General features: G+C 50.8%; 1 protein-coding gene across 1 annotated transcript in view; it reads right to left on the bottom strand.

Annotated features, from left to right (window-relative positions):
• Positions 1-17,642, bottom strand: part of LOC118222452 (bromodomain containing 8) — a 24,236-nt gene extending 6,594 nt beyond the window's left edge. Inside the window, exons 1-19 of the mRNA XM_035408057.1 lie at positions 17,571-17,642; positions 16,809-16,905; positions 16,270-16,339; positions 15,804-15,853; positions 15,386-15,508; positions 15,078-15,158; positions 14,805-14,869; positions 13,756-13,940; positions 12,928-13,134; positions 12,688-12,760; positions 12,069-12,215; positions 10,685-10,845; positions 7,334-7,796; positions 7,138-7,175; positions 6,268-6,503; positions 5,570-5,662; positions 5,279-5,347; positions 3,145-3,424; positions 794-838 (exon numbers count right to left, since the gene is read on the bottom strand). Coding sequence (XP_035263948.1) covers positions 794-838; positions 3,145-3,424; positions 5,279-5,347; positions 5,570-5,662; positions 6,268-6,503; positions 7,138-7,175; positions 7,334-7,796; positions 10,685-10,845; positions 12,069-12,215; positions 12,688-12,760; positions 12,928-13,134; positions 13,756-13,940; positions 14,805-14,869; positions 15,078-15,158; positions 15,386-15,508; positions 15,804-15,853; positions 16,270-16,339; positions 16,809-16,905; positions 17,571-17,589 — 2,502 coding nt within the window. The 5' untranslated portion in view covers positions 17,590-17,642. The remainder of the gene's footprint in view (positions 1-793; positions 839-3,144; positions 3,425-5,278; positions 5,348-5,569; positions 5,663-6,267; positions 6,504-7,137; positions 7,176-7,333; positions 7,797-10,684; positions 10,846-12,068; positions 12,216-12,687; positions 12,761-12,927; positions 13,135-13,755; positions 13,941-14,804; positions 14,870-15,077; positions 15,159-15,385; positions 15,509-15,803; positions 15,854-16,269; positions 16,340-16,808; positions 16,906-17,570) is intronic.
• Positions 17,643-17,681: the final 39 nt, after the last annotated feature.

The following is a 17,681-nucleotide window of genomic DNA, read 5'->3' as shown; positions in this document are numbered from 1 at the left end:
GTGCACACACGCACACACGTGCAAGCACACGCACACCCACACACACACTCCCTTTTATTAAACGGCACTAATTTGTACAGAGTCGACGCATGCACAACCGCGGGCTCGCGAACAGCGGTGCACCGAAGTCCCGAAAGCGGACAGACCAGACAAATCAGCGCCTCATTCTCTGGGCCGCGCCGCTTCCGTCATTTAGCAGAAGCTTTACGAGAACAGACCAAGCGGGGGAAAAATCGAACGCTAATTAGGCTTACAGTCTGCAGACGTGTATGCAATCTGTGTTTCTTTGTGTGTCTGTGTGTGTGTGTGTGTGTGTGTGGACGAGGGAGTGTGTTTGAGTGAGCATAAGTATCGCAGCGGTGCGTGTGTGTGTGTGTGTGTGTGGGAGCAAGAAAGTTACAGAAAGGAAAAGTGTACAGGCAGTGTGTACATATGGGGAAGGTGAGTCAGCGTAGTGATGGTGACGGACAGCGTATAGTGTGTGTGTATGTGTGTGTGTGTACAGTGTGTGCATGTGTGTGTACAGTGTGTGTGTGTGTGTGCACGCATGTGAGTGTGTACAGTCTGTGAGTGTGTGTGTGAGCGTGAGTGTGGCCATGTGTGTGTGTGAGTATGTGTGAGTGTGTATAGTGTGTGTGTGTGTGTGGTCGTGTGTGTGAGTGTGTATAGTGTGTGTGTGCGTACGCGTGAGTGTGTACAGTGTGTGTGTGTGTGTGAAAGTGTGGCCGCATGTGTAAAGTGTGTGTGTGTGTGTGTGTGTGAGTGTGTGTCGCCCTGCAGACTGGATACTTACAAAGAGAGAGAGAAGGAAAGCAGGAGAGGCCATGGGGACACTGTCCTGTGAGAGGACAAACAATACAGTCAGAGAGAGAGGAAACTACACACACACGCACACACTCACGCTCACTATACACACACACGCACACACACTCACTATACACACACACACACACTCACTCACACTCACTATACACACACACACACACACTCACTATAAACACACACACACACTCACTCACACTCACTACACACACACACACTCACGCTCACTATACACACACACTCACGCTCACTATACACACACACACGCATCATGCACACGTACACGCACACAGGTACACAAGCACGGGCAAGTGCGCGCACGCACACAGGTATATACATACACACACACACACAGAAAACACACACTCAGAGAGAACGACACATACACAGACAGCTACATACACAGAAAAACAGACACCCCCCGCCCATGCAACACAAACACCCACCAAACAGTCAAGGAAAAAAACTACACACAAAGGGTCATAGAGAAGGGTCACACACACACACACACACACACACACACACACACACACACACACACACACACACACACGCACACGCACACGCTCAAATGGACAGGGCGAACACAAACACGCTTCCGAGGGACAGAGCATGCACACAGTGAAATGAGAGGGGGAAGAGGACCAGAGAAGGGAATGACAGTGGAATGGAAAACAGTGAAAAAACTCCCACACACAGGGGACTGTCAGTACTGTGAGAGTGAGGGCAAACGCAACTGGAATGAGGTGTGCGGTTGTGTTGTGAGTCGTGTCTATTCCTGGACTGCTGTGTGTGTGTGTGTACGTACTGAAAGAACAACGGGGACAGCAGAAGCCATGTCCCTAACCCAGTGAGTCAGTCAGTGAGTCAGTCAGTATGAGCAGGCCCCAGGCCGAGGTGATGGGAGCCAGTCAGTCATTCAAACAGCCAGTTAATCAGCCAGTCAGTCAGTCAGTCAGACAGCCAGCCAGCCAATCAGCCAGCCAATCAGCCAGCCAGTCAAGCCAGCCAGCCAATCAGCCAGCCAATCAGTCAGACAGCCAGCCAGCCAGTCATCCAGCCAGCCAGCCAGCCAATCAGCCAGCCAGTCAGTCAGTCAGACAGTCAGTCAGACAGTCAGCCAAACAGCCAGTCAATCAGCCAGTCAGCCAGTCAGTCCGTCAGTCCGTCAGTCCGTCAGTCAGTCAGTCAGTCAGTCAGTCAGCCAAACAGCCAGTCAATCAGCCAGTCAGTCAGTCAGTCGGTCAGTCAGCAGCAGGCCCCAGGCTGAGGCGGTGGCCAGGCCCAGTGGCAGAGTGAGCTGAATGAAAGCACCCAGGACTGCACGGGGCTCGGTGAGGCACACGGTACAAACAAACGCAGTGGAGAGCCCACGTCCAAACACCGGTTCATGCACGTGATGGATTGCATGCGTATGAAAACACCGACGCTCGCACATGCTCGCACACACACTTAAACCGCAGCCTGTGTGTGTGTGTGTGTGTGTGTGTGAGAAAGCGAGAGTGTGTGTGCACGATAAGGCAACATGCCCACTGTGTGATACTTCCACAAGTGTCGGGAAGTATCCCACCCTCCATGGTGAAAAACTGGCTTTTCACTTTTCATCTTCTTTTCTTCGTTCATACTGTCCTTCCTCTCCTTCCTTTAACTTCATCATTTCCCCTCTTTCTGTAGCTCTGTGCTTCTTTCTAGAGCAGGCCCTCACCTGTCTGCTAGGCCTAATAACCCTGTAAACTCCTTACTAAACTTTTATGTAAACTCTCTTACTAACCTTCTATGTAAACTCTTTTACTACACTTGTATGTAAACAGTCTAACTAAACTTGTATGTAAACAGTCTAACTAATCTTGTATGTAAGCCTTGACTGTGGTTGTAGGTACAAACCCTGCCTCTTCCACTCCCTGTGTATTCCCTCTCTCTGTCCCTCACCTCGTTGGTGTAGTCCTTGCAGATAGAAACCCCCCCCCCCCCCCGCCCCCCCGACCTTGTTGATGGACACACTCTCCCATCTCCTCCCCCCCCCCCACATTGCTGGTGGACACTCTCCCAACCTGCACCCACCCCTACCCCCCTCACCTTGCAGGTGGACACTCTCCCAACCTGCACCCACCCCCACCCCCCTCCCCTTGCAGGTGGACACTCTCCCAACCTGCACCCACCCCCACCCCCCTCACCTTGCAGGTGGACACTCTCCCAACCTGCACCCACCCCCACCCCCCTCACCTTGCAGGTGGACACTCTCCTACCCCACCCTCACCTTGCAGGTGGACACTCCCCTCCCCCCCTCACCTTGCAGGTGGACACTCTGCCCCCCCCCCTCACCTTGTCGGTGGAGTCCTTGCGGGAGGACTCTCTGCCCCGCAGGCTCTTGGCGCTGATGCCGGACTCGGACGTCTGCATGATGAGCTGGGTGGCCAGGAACTGCTGGATCTGCTCCAGCACGTCGCGCTGCATCTCCAGGGCCATGTGGTACACGTCGTGGTCCGAGCTGTTGTACATCACCGCGTTCTGGAACATCAGCATGATGTCCCGCTGGAACTCCGCCGTGGTGCGGATCAGCCCCGCCTCGATGTTCTTCTTGATGACGGACAGGTCCATGGGCCTGGGGCGGGGCGCAGGGAGGACATGGGGGGGGGGGGTGGGGGGGCCAGGCGAGGGACAGTGTGGAAGGAGACAAAGAATTACAGGGGAAAAAAGGGAAATTAGACCAAGAACAGATTTAATTGGGGCCTCTTTTATCATCCTTCTCTTGGCCTGTGCCAGGCAGAAACGGTCAGTAAGACTGTATCAAACAGTAATAATAACCAGACAATTCCTGCTGAAATTGTGAAGTGTGGTTGCCGCCAACGCAAAGTCGACTTTGTGCTGAACAGAGCGAACAGTTTCTGTAGTATAAGCAGAGACAGAGTATCGTGTACGCGCTATAACATCACGGCATCGAGTTTATTTGCGACACACATATTCAGAGCTAAATTATCTCAGTGTTTTACTCGCGGTATGCGGTGACGAGTGACGGCGAATCATAAAGCTAGCTGGCATGTTCAGAGGGTCTTGGAAAAACCCTACGTCTACACTGCGTGATCGCACCATTTAAAAAAAGCAAGACGGGGCTAGGGAGATTAATTTGATTGACGTATGATTTCGCGTGAATTTCAGCTCATTTTAACCACACAACTAAAAACAGTAATTCAGAGTCTAATCTGTTATCTCTGAGACCAACTCATAGACAGAGTAGCCTATTACGTGTTAGCCGAGCCGAATTTCCAAGAACGAAAATGAGGCGAGAAATGTGTGTTAAAATAGTTGCATTTTAAATACAGCTTCTGTGAATAAGTATCGGCTGGTAGCCAGTACTACTAGCTTCTGTTGCAGCAAGGGGTGCATCAACAACATGCAAGTGGAGTTGTGTACTTTAGCAAACGCGTTGGGGTGAGAAAGCGTTGCTTTCCCCGCTACAACAGACTGAATGCGTAATGCAGCTCTAATGAGACCAAAGTTTCCAATACGCTGGGATATTAAACAGTGTTACAAAAGTAAAATTTGACATATTATACATAGTTAGAAAGCTTATTCTATCACCTGTTGGATCGATGAAGCGTAGATCAAGCCAGTTTGTACGCCAAAGTTCGAGAACACCCAAAGCAACATGTGTGGTATTACAAGCTGACGTCTTTTTCTGGAGTAAGACCGGACCAGAAGCTGCTGCACACGTGTTGTTGACGGCATTGTTGCCCTGTTTAGTACAGTCTGGCTTGTTTGAGAATTCATTTATTCAGTAGGTGAGAGCATAAGCTTTCTAACCAGGTATAACACGTCTAATTTTGGTTTTGGAATATCGTTTTATAGGTCAACCGAAAGTTTTTTCATCGTCGCATTCAATGCATGCACTCGTTGTTAGCACTAGCAAAGAAACGTTGACGAAACGTTATCAACGATTTTGCGTAATATCTTGTGAAATGCTATTATTATTGAGGACTTCTGGGTATGCCTAAGCCATATGTTTGTTGATATACCTAGCTGACAGCGTTTTCATTTGTAATTTTTCATTTGGAATACCGTTTTTATCGCGTTCACTTCCGCATTCAGCTATATCCATTCTGGTGGCTAAGTCGCCAGGAAACCTCGTTTGAAAAACACAATCCGTGCATGTACGTCTTCGTCAAGGTGTTATCTACATTGTGGTATAAATCATTTGAAGTTTACGAGTGTGTGTTTTCTGTAATTACGACAAAAAGCGAGATATGCACCGCATCTGGATTCTGAATCCCCAGTAGATAAAGCAGGTCAAAACCTACTGCATCACGTGTGCAAAGCCGACCAATGCTGTAACTTCATCTCTCACGTATGTATGACGTCACATTCCCCATTCATCCTCTATGGGAAATTGCCTAAGGCAACCACACTAATAATAATGAGGGCCTGACGAATCAGGTAGCAGCACAGGTAGAGATCTCACCTGTGCACAATGCTGTGGTAACCAGGGGCGATGTCGTCCGACACAGGCTGCAGGAACACACTGGCATACCTGCCAATCGATTGATCGATCAATCAATCAATCAGTCAGTCAGTCCATGTTATGCACATATCATTGGTTGTGTTACTATTTTTGCATGCCCCAAAAGGTTCTTCAGGTGCTAGAGGTCATAGTAAATCAGGCCCTATGGTGGCTTCTGCCTGGTGACCAGTTCATAACGGTATCTGTCACAGTGCTGGTCTGTCATTGGATATTAGCTGAAGCAATTCAAACCTGTGATTGGCTGCCGCTCGCCACACGAGCATGATGGCTTTTTTCCAGATCTTCTGGGCCTGGATGGCTTCCTGGTCCTCACTGCACATTGAGCTGAGAGCGTGTGTGCGTGTGTGTGTGTGTGTGTGTGTGTGTGAGTGTGTGAGTGTGTGTCCAAGAGAGTGTGAGTGCGAATGTGTGTGTGTGAGTGAGAGAGACAAGAGAAAGAGAAAATAAGAGGGGAGAGAGAATGAGGAAAAAAAAAAGAACGAGAGAGAGAATGTGAAAAAACAGAGAGAGAGAGAGAGAGAGAGAATGTGAAAAAACAGAGAGAGAAAGAAGAACAGTCATTAACACGTTCTTCAGGCCAGGCTCATGGTCATAACCACACCAGTCACACAGGAAGGTGACTTAGGCGCATCAACTGTCTTAACGACTACTTGTATTTTTTTTTTTTTTTCTCCATAGATTGCGTTGTTGCCGTTCTCGTTGTTAGTGTTAATCAGTTTAACCATCAGGGTCCAAGTTGAACTATGCGGTTGTTCCCTGTACTTGGACCCGGTACTTCTCTCTAGGGGTTTCGTCATACTTGTTCCTGGTTATGGTTATACACTTTGTTGCGCGTCGCTCTGGATAAGAGCGTCTGCCAAATGCCTGTAATGTAATGTAATGTAATGGAACGGAATGAGGAAGCACAAGCTTCACGCCGCGAGACTCACAACTGCGAGGAGGCGGGGCTGCTGGGGGCGGAGTCGGCGGTGGCGTAGCGCTGCAGGGAGGGGGTGGGGAGGCTGAAGCCGTCCTCGCTCTCGCTGGCCGGCGGCTCCAGCTCCGACAGGTAAGGCCCGTCCCCCTCCCCCTCCCCATCCCCATCCCCCTCCCCGTCCCCGCTCTCCTTCATCTCCGACACGCTCCCCTCGTCCGCGTCGCTCCCTCCGTCCTCCTCCTTCACCTCCTGCGCGGGGCCGGGGAGGAACCCAGGGGAAGAGGAGGAGGAGGAGGAGGGAAGAAAAGAAGAAGAGAAAGAAAAAGAGAGAGAACAGGGAAAAGAATGCGTTATTGCTTCACAAGGCCAGTGCAGCCATTTTCACGTTTCAGTAAAGGTGTGTTACAGGTTCTACGTGTGTTTTTTTTATTTTATCCCCCTCCCGTCCTCCCCAGTTTGGAATGTCCAATCGCATAGATCAGGGCTCATTACTGGACCCTTCGCCCCTGGTTCAAAAGAGCACAGACAGGCATGTTCTCTGTTCCGCAGCATGTGATTCTACGGCCCATTACCATACCATACAGTCAGGCTCACACACAGATGAGCCAGAGAAAATCACTTCCTGTACAGCTTAACTGGTGGAACTGCGCAGGTGGCCAATCAACCAGTGGGGGGCGCTACAGAACATTGAGCTGCAACCCTGGGCAAAGATACCGCCAATCAAACCTCACCCTACTGGCCACAGGCGGCACCAGCACGGTCAGGATTCGATCCAAGACCGTGGGGCCCACCTGCGCAAGACTGGTGATTCCCACGTGCATCTTAGTGCATCTGTCCCAGAGCACGTGTGTCTCAGCGCACGTGTTTAAGAAAGAGAACGCACCCTGGAGTCTTTCCCCGAGGCGGAGCTGTCCTCAGAGTCTGTGGGACAGAGAGAGAAAACAGTGAAACAGTGACCAGCAGGCCAGCAGAGGAAGACGTGTGTGTGTAAGTATGTGTGTGGTATGTGTGTGTGAGTGTAGGTGTATGCGTGTGCATATGTGTGTGTGAGAGAGTGTGCGTGAGCATGCTGTACGCACCTGCACAGGGAAGGTCCACGCCGGGCTGGGTCCACTCCTCACTCTCACACTTCACAGACGGAGTGGGCGTGGCTTCATCAGGCCCTCCCTCCTCCCCGTCGGCCACGCCCTGGTTCTGGGCCTGGACACCCCCTCCCTCGATCTGAGCGTCGTCAGAGGCGACGGGAGGCGAGGGGGCGGAGCCTGCCCCAGCCACGCCCTCCACCATCCCCCCGTTGCCCCCGCCCTCCTCGTCCTCTCCCGGCTCCTTCATCTCCAGGTCTGCGTGCGCGGAGGAGGGCTCCAGGGAGTCTGCGGGCAGGTCCATGGCGTTGGGGGCGGGGTCTAAGGGGCCGGGGGCGGGGCCAGAGGCGTCGGCGGACTCCCAGGGTCCGGAGAGGGCGTGGCCGGCCGCGGCGTCCTCGCAGAGGGAGAGGGCCGCCTCCACCGCCGCGGCGTCCAGAGCCTCGGGGCAGTCGTCCACCTGCGAGAGAAACGAGAGAGCGAGAGAGTGAGGAGGATGAACGACAGGGAGAGAGGGAACGAGACCCGGCGGGGGGGGGGGGGGGGAGGTGGGGGATATTTCCATTCGGAGTGACATCATTCAGTCAAACCTGAGGGCGCACAAGATTCACTTGGAAGATGCTCAAATGCAGAGGGGCTAACAACACAAGACATTAGTGCACGTGCTCGTGTTACCTGGGCGACAGTGCCAGACTTGGCTAACAAGACCAACGAGTTTATGTGCAACACCATTAAAGCACTAAAGTAAACTGGGACCCAGAAAAGGCTGGCATTTGAACGAGCCTGGGGGCTGGGACTCATCCTGTACTTCAAAGGACCCGAGAGCCTTGTGATAAAACAATAGGTTACTCGGACTTCCTCTGGATGAGCAGGCCATTGGCTCTCTGGAATGTTACCATCTGGACAAGACTGAGATAAGGGGAACTGGTCTCTTTGTCTATGGTTGTGGGTGTGTGTTGGGGCCATTAAGGGTGAAAAGATCATCAGGCCTCTGGCAAAATGGTGGGGCAACTGCTCTTGACAAGTACCACAGTGCCCTTATGTGGGCCCCTCTGTCATTACACTTTTTATTTCTTTTCTGGATCTTGACTCTAAACCATCTGTTTATCATATTCACAAACCCTGTAAAACCTTACAAACCATGCACATGTTTTCATTATATTGCTGTATTATGCCTTACGTAGTAATAACTTGGATTACATGTAAAATGGTTCAACAAAAGGGTATTTTCATTTTCAACTGCACCATAATATTACATCCCCTTGACATGTTTGGTATGGACGTATTCAGGGAAAATCAAGAAATTGAATGAAATATGTTTCATACCAAATAAATTTAATAAAACAGTTTCAGAAACTCTATCACAAAGGGAAAAACTATCACAATGGAACGTCCCCTCTGGTAATCATCTCCCTTTCCCAATCTCCCCACTAATTGTTTTGACAACAGCCTCCAAACGCTGGGGGCCTAAATTCCAGATTTTATCATTGGTCCAGGTTAATTTATGACAATGCCGCCTAGATCAAACGCGGGATTTGGCTTAAAAGGAAGGGAGACAACCCTGTCGGGGAAGATCGCAATCGACTTCCCACACTGCGCATACTCTGTGTTCCGTGTGTAGCTGAACAGGCTGGGTAAGAACTTTTTACTCTGTATTTATGTTTTTAAACCTTCCGTATTTTATAATTGACTGAATTTGAAGCTAATGACCTACCTGCCTGTTAATAAATTCTTCTTATTTTTAACTTGCGTGGTCTTCCTGACTCTAATCCATTTTATATTCTTTTCAGCCGAAATTCTGATTAAATACTCAGGGGGACAATTCTGACTAAGACCTACTGATCAGGGGTCTAGTACAGCGAAAGTCTTTAGTGAGGTCCTCAAGTTAGATAGGCGACCACGATCTGCCCGCTAACGGGATTGGTGTTGTATTGGTTCTGGAGTTTTGGCTTAAGAGGACCCATGGGCGTTGCACGCCGGTTCTTGTCAAATTCGCCTTAAGGAGCCCGATAAATGCACACTGTCCTGGGCTCATAACTATCTATGCACAAAGGAAGGCATGTATGATGGTGGTCAGCCTCCTACCCTCTGTAGGCTTCACCGAACTGAGATTTAGCAATAGTGCTAATCCCGGGAGCATATATTGAGGAATGATGGCACAAGACAGAGTCGAGTGTAACCACTCCAAGCTCCACGTATAGTTAAAACCAAATTTTAAATTATAAATTCATTTGGAGTCAGATCATTACGAGAGTAAAACCTAGTAACTGTTACGCTTACTTGCTGTGGTCATGGATATATTTGATGTGTTGTTCCGCTCATTTGTGAGTATTCTGATGCTCCCATTGGAATATTGACAGTCCGGCGACAGATCAGATACATCTCTGATGACAACATAGCCCCGTTTGCGAACGGAGAGTAACAAGAATGTTGCTGGTCCGTTTCAGGCCAGTCTTAAGCGGGATATGAAGCAGCGCATTCGTATCTGACCCGCGGCGACGGAACCAGTGCATCCTTAAGTATAATTGTGCCCGGTTCTTACGAACAAGAGGAAAAATAAGTAACATCTCTGATTTTAACTCACACCAAGCCAAGGGAGGTGTTTACAGTTTAGCCCATCAAAGGCCACTGTGGGAAAATAAAAGATGTGCGAAACACACGGCGTCTATAACTGGAGGCTTTCCCACTGGACCTGTTCACTCCGTTAAGCTCCGGAAGGTTTGCTCACCCTTTGCACATCCGCCTGAGCGGATCATCAGCACAAACATCGCCAACCTTTCTTGTTCCGTGTATGGCATTTAAGACTAATTAAATTTGGCATCTGAACTGAATATTCCCCCTCCGCCCCCCCCCCCCCCCATTTTCCCTTAACGTTTACACCCCGATTCCAATTGTCTAATAGCATCCTAAAATGAGAAAGCTTTCTTTCACCAGTCCAGAGGGTCAGACTGGCACGTAACCTTTTGAAACCAGTGCAGGCCAAACAGACAAATTTATGTAGAGGAAACGCAGAAGCGTTGCGCAAAAGTTTGATCGTTAAAAACGAGTGGTAACCTGCATCCATCAACCAATGCTCAATCGTTCAGACTCAGTGGTAATGCAGCCTCAACGTTGTCATAAACCAGCTTGGCGGGGACAAACCGATGTGCCATCACTAAAAGCCTTGCAGGAGAACGTGCCATTGTGGGGCCTCCTTGTTGTGAAAAACCTTTGTGATTCAACCTTGGACAAATCAACGTTCAATGGACCAGATCATGTGGTAAAAGGTGTCACTGTGGGATCGCTGTTGTAATAAACCTGCTTTGTGGGGACAAACTGCCTTGTGGGGACAAACTGCTTTGTGGGTACCTTCTCCTCTATGATGGCAATGATGTCCCCCACGGTCTCCAGGTCCAGCTCGTCCCCAATGTAGGACACGGCCACCAGGTCCTCCTCACCCAACTCCGCAGCCTTCGCCTCCGCTGCAGAAGGGCTCACCACGGCCTCCGCACTAATGCCTGGGTCTTCCCCTGTACACACACACACACACACATACACACACACACAGACACAGACACAAATACACATACACGTGCGCACGTACGCACACACACACACACACACACGCACAAATACACATACACGTGCGCACACACACAAAAACGCATGTGCACACACGCGCACACACACACAAATACAAAAATCCACACACACAAACACACACACACGCACGCACACACACACACAAATACACACGCATAAGTTTCCAGTTCTTTATAGCAGGCAGTAGTTCAGCAGAACTCTAGCGGTGGCATTAGTGCTATTGAGCGAACAGAATGAGGGATGAAGCAAACATTAACTAACAACCTCGCGTCATCAGCGCTATCGACGAGAACATCGACTTCCTTCCTCTTTCACCCCCGGGCTTAATAGCAGCTCTGTTCGGTCTCGCTCTTCCGTTATTCTCAGTTCAGACCGTTTCAGAGGGAAGGGCTAAAACGACGCCGCGGTCGATTTTACTCTGGACAGACGGCGAGACGCTGGGGCGCGGCACGGTAACGCCGGGCGGGTCAGCCGAAGGCACCGGAGCCGCGGACTCCGGCGCGAGAGAGGTTCCCAAAACCGAGCGACAGAGAGGGAGGGAGAAAGGAGGGAGAGCACACGAGACGGAGAGAAAGAAACGAAAAGCGCAATAAAAGAAGAGAGAGAGAGAGAGAGAGAGGAGACAGGATAAAAAAGGTTGCGTGCAAAGGACAGAGAGGAGGAAAGAAGAGGGTGGGAAAGGAAAAAAGGACAGAGAGAGAGAGAGCAAGAGAGAGAGAGAGAGAGAAAGGGGGACAGAGAGAGAGAGAGAAAGGGGGACAGAGAGAGCAAGAGAGACAGAGAGAGAGGGAGAAACAGAGAGAGAGAGAGAGAGAAAGGGGGACAGAGAGAGAGATAGAGAGCGAGTGAGGGGGACAGAGAGAGAGAGAGAGACAGAGAGAGAGAAAGGGGGACAGAGAGAGAGATAGAGAGCGAGTGAGAGAGAGAGAGAGAGAAAGGGGGACAGAGAGAGAGAGAGAAAGGGGGACAGAGAGAGCAAGAGAGACAGAGAGAGAGGGAGAAACAGAGAGAGAGAGAGAGAGAAAGGGGGACAGAGAGAGAGATAGAGAGCGAGTGAGGGGGACAGAGAGAGAGAGAGAGACAGAGAGAGAGAAAGGGGGACAGAGAGAGAGATAGAGAGCGAGTGAGAGCGAGAGAGAGAGACAGAGACCTGTGCTGAGCGAGGTGGTGCTGTCCGATGCAGGGACAGGTGCAGGAGGGGGGTGGGCATTGGGGAGCTCAGGGGCAACCATTGGGCCCAGAGGGGCAGGGAACTGGGCGGGGCTGGCCTCCAGCAGACGAGACAGCGTGGGAGCACCTGGCACACAGACAGACGGACAGACGAACGGATGGACGGACAGACAGACGAAGGATGGACAGACATGACAGAGAGCGACAAGGCCTTGAGCTGGAAGCAGACGTTACTACAGCAGCATAAGCATGCACAGTGAGACGTGATGGCTAATTCAGCACTGACATCTCTCCATCACGGCCGCACATACACACACTGGCAGGAAGAAACTGTGTCTAGTGTGTGATTACGTGTGTGTGTGTGTGCATGCATTTGAAAGGGCTACAGTATTTGTAATCAAGAAAGGTAGAGGCTACCACAAAGAAACAAAACTCATCTCTTCTCTGCAGCTTGCCATTTGGAAATGCACATTCCATACAGACCCAACAACATACCAAATCACTACCCTTTCACCGCTGTACCGGGTGACCAGTACGCCGATACAGGGCCGAGGTTCTCCCCCATGCACACACAGACGTGAGGGGTGTAGCGTGGTTACCTGTGGTGGCCTGTCCGGCAGAGATGGCGGAGGCTCCATTAGACAGGCCTGCAGGTATGTCCCCATCCCCCACCTGCAAGGGCAGAGAGGCGTCAGGACAGCACATGCAAACTCCACACCGAAAGGCCCCGGGCCGGGATTCGAACCCGTGACCATCTCGCTGTGGGGACAACAGTGCTCCCAGGAGCACCCATAAACCAGCAAAAAGGGAGGAGGTGTAGACGAGGGTTGCGCTCTGACCAGGCGGGGGCTAGCGGCTAGCAGGCTGCCCTTCTTCAGCAGCTCCGACAGCAGGGGGGAGGCCGGCGGCGTGGCCTTCTGGCTCAGGAGCTTCTTCTGCGGGGAGTCCTCCTGGAGAGGCCTAGGGCTGGCCTCCGCCACGGCAGGCCCCGACGACTCGGCCAGGGGGATGAAAACGGCAGGGCCTGGGGGCGGGGGCGGGGGCTGGGGCTGGGGCTGGGGCTGGGGCTGGGGCTGGGGCTGGGGCTGGGGGGGCTGGGAGGAGGGGGAGGGGCGGAGAGAGGGATGCAGAAAGAAGGAAGGAGTGAGAGAGAGGATCGTCAAAGCTTGTGTGGGCCACCTTTGTAGAGTGTTTTTATCAGTGAACAGCTCTGGAAAAAGAAATGCACAGTTCCACAGTTCATGTGTCTGTAAAGAAACTTTGGAAATTCTTTCGTGAAAAATAACCACACTTGAGTTTAATTCCAAATAAAAACATAGTCATTCAGAAAATTAATTTGCAGAAAATAACAACTACTCAAAATGCTAGGTGGTTTTACACATCGAATAATACAAACCAAACAAGTTTATGCCCATAAATAAATTATAAAAATAACAATGGGAATTGGGAATTGTTAAAAATAACAATTCCCAAAAAGAATCAGGGGTTACTCCACCAGCTACTGATTGTTGAGCCCTTCCTGAACAAAAGGAAGGGCTCAACAGTCAGTAGTTGGTGGAGTAACCCCTGATTCTTTTTCAGAAAATATGGGGTGGCCTGTTTTTTCCGGAGCTGTGTGTGTTAGAGGGAGGAGGCGGAGCGGCACGCCGAGGTGCCCGGGCGCTTACGGTGGGCGTGGCGCAGGGTTCGTCCGGTGTGGGCAGGGCCGTGGGCGTGGGCGGGACCGGGGGCGGGGGCGGGGGCGGGGGCGGGTCCGGCACGGGCGACTCCAAACCGGGCGAGGCGCCGCCCAGCGGGGAGCGCACGGCCACGCTGGTCGCCCGTTTCGGGGTGTTCTTCACCGCCTGCCGAACTGAGGAAGAGGAGGGACAGTTTAGTGTCCCAGGGCTCGCCCCAAAAAACAGCCGGGAAAGGAGTCAACAAGCGGGACGCACCCCAGTCTACCTATGCAACACCACCCCAGTCTACCTATGCAACACCACCCCAGTCTACCTATGCAACACCACCCCAGTCTACCTATGCAACACCACCCCAGTCTACCTATGCAACACCACCCCAGTCTACCTATGCAACACCACCCCAGTCTACCTATGCAACACCACCCCAGTCTACCTATGCAACACCAACCCAGTCTACCTATGCAACACCACCCCAGTCTACCTATGCAACACCAACCCAGTCTACCTATGCAACACCACCCCAGTCTACCTATGCAACACCACCCCAGTCTACCTATGCAACACCACCCATCAAATAAGCACTCCTTATCCTGAGCTAATTCCTCATGTGTTTGCTCACCTTGTCTCCAAAAACATCTAAACGTCTGCCAGTAAACCTCTGGGACAAGTTCACAAGCTTTTTAAACAGCAGATTTTACCACGTCATAATCAGAATCCGGAGTAGGCTGTTAAATACAGACCTAACGACGGACTATTACCTTGTTTAATCACGTTTTCCCCCGATGGCAGTTACGCAGTGTTTATGATTTAGGTTATGACCGTGTTGCTGAAAAGACCTGTATTCACAAAGCACCTGTTACATGGGTAGGAGAGTTTATCTAGAATCAGGCTTCCCTTGTACACATCCGGCCCTTATCCACCATGAGCTAAAAGAATGAACTGATCCTAGATCAGCACTCCCACTCTGAGATACTCAGTGAATACAGGCCTGAGGGTTTATCTGTGAACATGGACTAAAGGGAACTGGTGGACTGTACCCTGATACGCAGCATCAGTGGCCTTCCTCTTCTGTTCTGCCTCGTCCTCTTCCTGTTTCTTCTTTCTGCCAATCGAGTAAAAGAAATAAACCATAAATAGGCGCAGACACACAGATGCACACGCACATACACACACACACACACACACCTCACGCCAATACATCCTAACATAAACCAATAGAAACTCAGATATGATACAATAAATTAACTGCCAGTTAAGACAGACAGACAGACAGCAGTCTGGTCGCCAGGATACAGACAGATGGCTCTTACTGCACAATCTCTCCCCACAGCTCCTCCAGTTTTGTGTCCAGATGTCCAGCCTGGATAAGCTCCGCCTCCTTCTTCAGCTTCCTGTGGACACAGGAAGTGACAGTGGTGAGGGTTTTGGACAGTGGGGTGCAGGGGTTCAGGACAGCGGGGTGCAGGGGTTCGGGGGATTCGGGACAGTGGGGTGCAGGGGTTCGGGACAGCAGGGTGCAGGGGTTCGGGGGGTTCAGGACAGCGGGGTGTAGGGGTGCAGGGGTTCGGGACAGCAGAGTGCAGGGGATTCGGGACAGTGGGGTCCGGCGGCTCTGTACCTGTACTTCTCCTGCGTGTCTCTGAGCAGCCTCTTCAGCTCCTCGATGCGCTCGGCCGTCAGCCTGCGTACGATCACGTCCTCCACCGTCTCCACCACCTCCCCCTTCTCCCCCCGCTTCCGCCTGTCACATGACACCACGCCACCATGACATCACGGCCATCGTCTGACACCAAGGTCATGTGGCCACAATGCCACCACTTCAACTACTCACAACCCCAAGCAGAATTTTACCCAGAATGCTCTCTCCAGGCAGTGACAGAGATCATAATTTAAGGGCACCTCTACTAACTGGGATGCATTAGTGTGTTCCTACATTTTTCAGCATAGGAGCACATATCCTCCTGGTGGAAACAATAGAGCCTTGGAGACACACAATATGAGCCAGACAGTGATGAGACTGAGGAGCGGTTACTCACTTTGGGGCCTCTGTAGTCTCCAGGAGCTCTGAATACTGGGAGGCGCAGTGCTGTGGGAGGTAGAGGAGTGAGGAGGAGGTGAGGGAGCAATTTAAACCCATTTTACCCATAAGGCATTTCCCCAAAACCACACATTACAGGGAGGGATTGGTAGGCTCAGTTCCTGTGTTAAAGTGACAACTGCCTGACAATCCTTGTGGATGTCAAACATTCATTTGGACCAGAAACGCGCAGTCCGGCTTCAACTAGGAAGCTCAGGTTTAGTCTTTCCCAAGCCCGTTCAGGGACCCTGAACGCTACACGGGTCGCGTGCTTGTAACAAGTGCACTTTCCAGCAGAGAACCAGCCTAGCTGACTTATTTAATCCCCTGCAGCCAGCTCGTCTGGGTCCTGGAACGAAGGCACAGACCTGTGACAGTCTATATGCCTCCATCGTACATAGATTGGGTTGGGTTTTTATGGTTACCTTCTGAGAGAACCAGTCCGGGGGTCGTCCCGGTTCCGAAAATGGCTTTATAGCTCGGCTGACGGATACCCTGCCGGACAAAGAAACAAAATCACCTTTTTAATGTTCTCTCAGCTCGCACAGGTCAGAAGAAAGCACGGGAAAACAAAGAGACAGACGTGGAAAGAGACTGAGAGAGCGACAAACCAACCGAGCAAGTCAACAACAGACCTTTACTGCTAGGCAGGGGCAATTTAGTTGCAGACAGATACTCAAAAATACACAAAATAGAACAACAAACACAGGAACTAGCAAAACAATTTAAAAATCACAGTCGCCCTAATTTAAGATGCCATTATAATTTAAAGACATGTTAACAAAGCCACCCCATATGACTAAAAAAAAAACCACGGAGTATGAAACTGCCAGATGAAATTATCTTTGATTTGTGCACAAAGACATGTCCAAACAAACAAGACTACAGGCCAGAGACACAGCACTGGGATGCGCCGATATTAAAAAGGACAGGACGAATCTTCAGCATGCATGGGGCACCGTACCAATTCTGGTCTCCGCTTCTCATGACGGAAGACGCCAAACACAGCTTCTCCCGGACCGACCATGGCTCCGTGGGCCCGAGAGAGAGCACCTTGTGTTCTGCAGAAGAGAGGAAAGCAGCGTGAAGGCGGCTGAGAATAAAAAAGATGGGTACGGCGACACCGATCCCACACGAATATCGTTCCGATTAAAAGAAACAGCAACTAACTAACGTGATAACGCTAGTTAATTGCTTTTTTGCAATTGTTTTTTCACCGGAAAAAAATGAATCGCTGAGCACCCCTAAGGACTATACATCACCCACTTAACGTAAATAATCAGCCAGGCCGTGTGGGCTCGCAGCTGGCTAGCAGCCTTCGTGTTGCTTTCACCAACGGGCTAGTTTATGTAGGTCATGGTAACTGGGCCAATGAGAAATACCGGTATGGATATTAACGTTACCCAGGTGGCAACTGGCGTCTGAAAATAGCTAATATAATATCAGGCACAAATAACTGAGTTATAGAGCCAGACGGCTGACAATGTCAACAACAAATTAACTACTTAGCTAGGTGGCTAGATTTTCCGCGTCTCGGTCAGTAGCTAGCTAGCAGCCTGCAATTTAACAAAATTACTCATTATCTCAAGGACACCTGTAATATTTATCACACCCAAAACGAATAAACGACACGCAACACCGATTGCTTTTCGGCAAATATGAGTAATATTTTCAGTTCAAGCTGGTTGACCGTTATTTCAGCTCCCCGACAAAGAACAATACTCACTCCCAACTCCGGTCGCCATTTTGCTGTGGCTAAGCTCCACCCTCCTTTTACTATTGAACTTCCGGCATGTCACGAGGTGTCGACGAATAACTATGACGTAATGTCTACGAG

The sequence above is a fragment of the Anguilla anguilla genome, chromosome 3 (genome assembly GCF_013347855.1).
Source record: "Anguilla anguilla isolate fAngAng1 chromosome 3, fAngAng1.pri, whole genome shotgun sequence".
In the NCBI taxonomy this organism is placed as follows: domain Eukaryota; kingdom Metazoa; phylum Chordata; class Actinopteri; order Anguilliformes; family Anguillidae; genus Anguilla; species Anguilla anguilla.
This window is presented reverse-complemented; position numbering and strand designations above follow the sequence as displayed.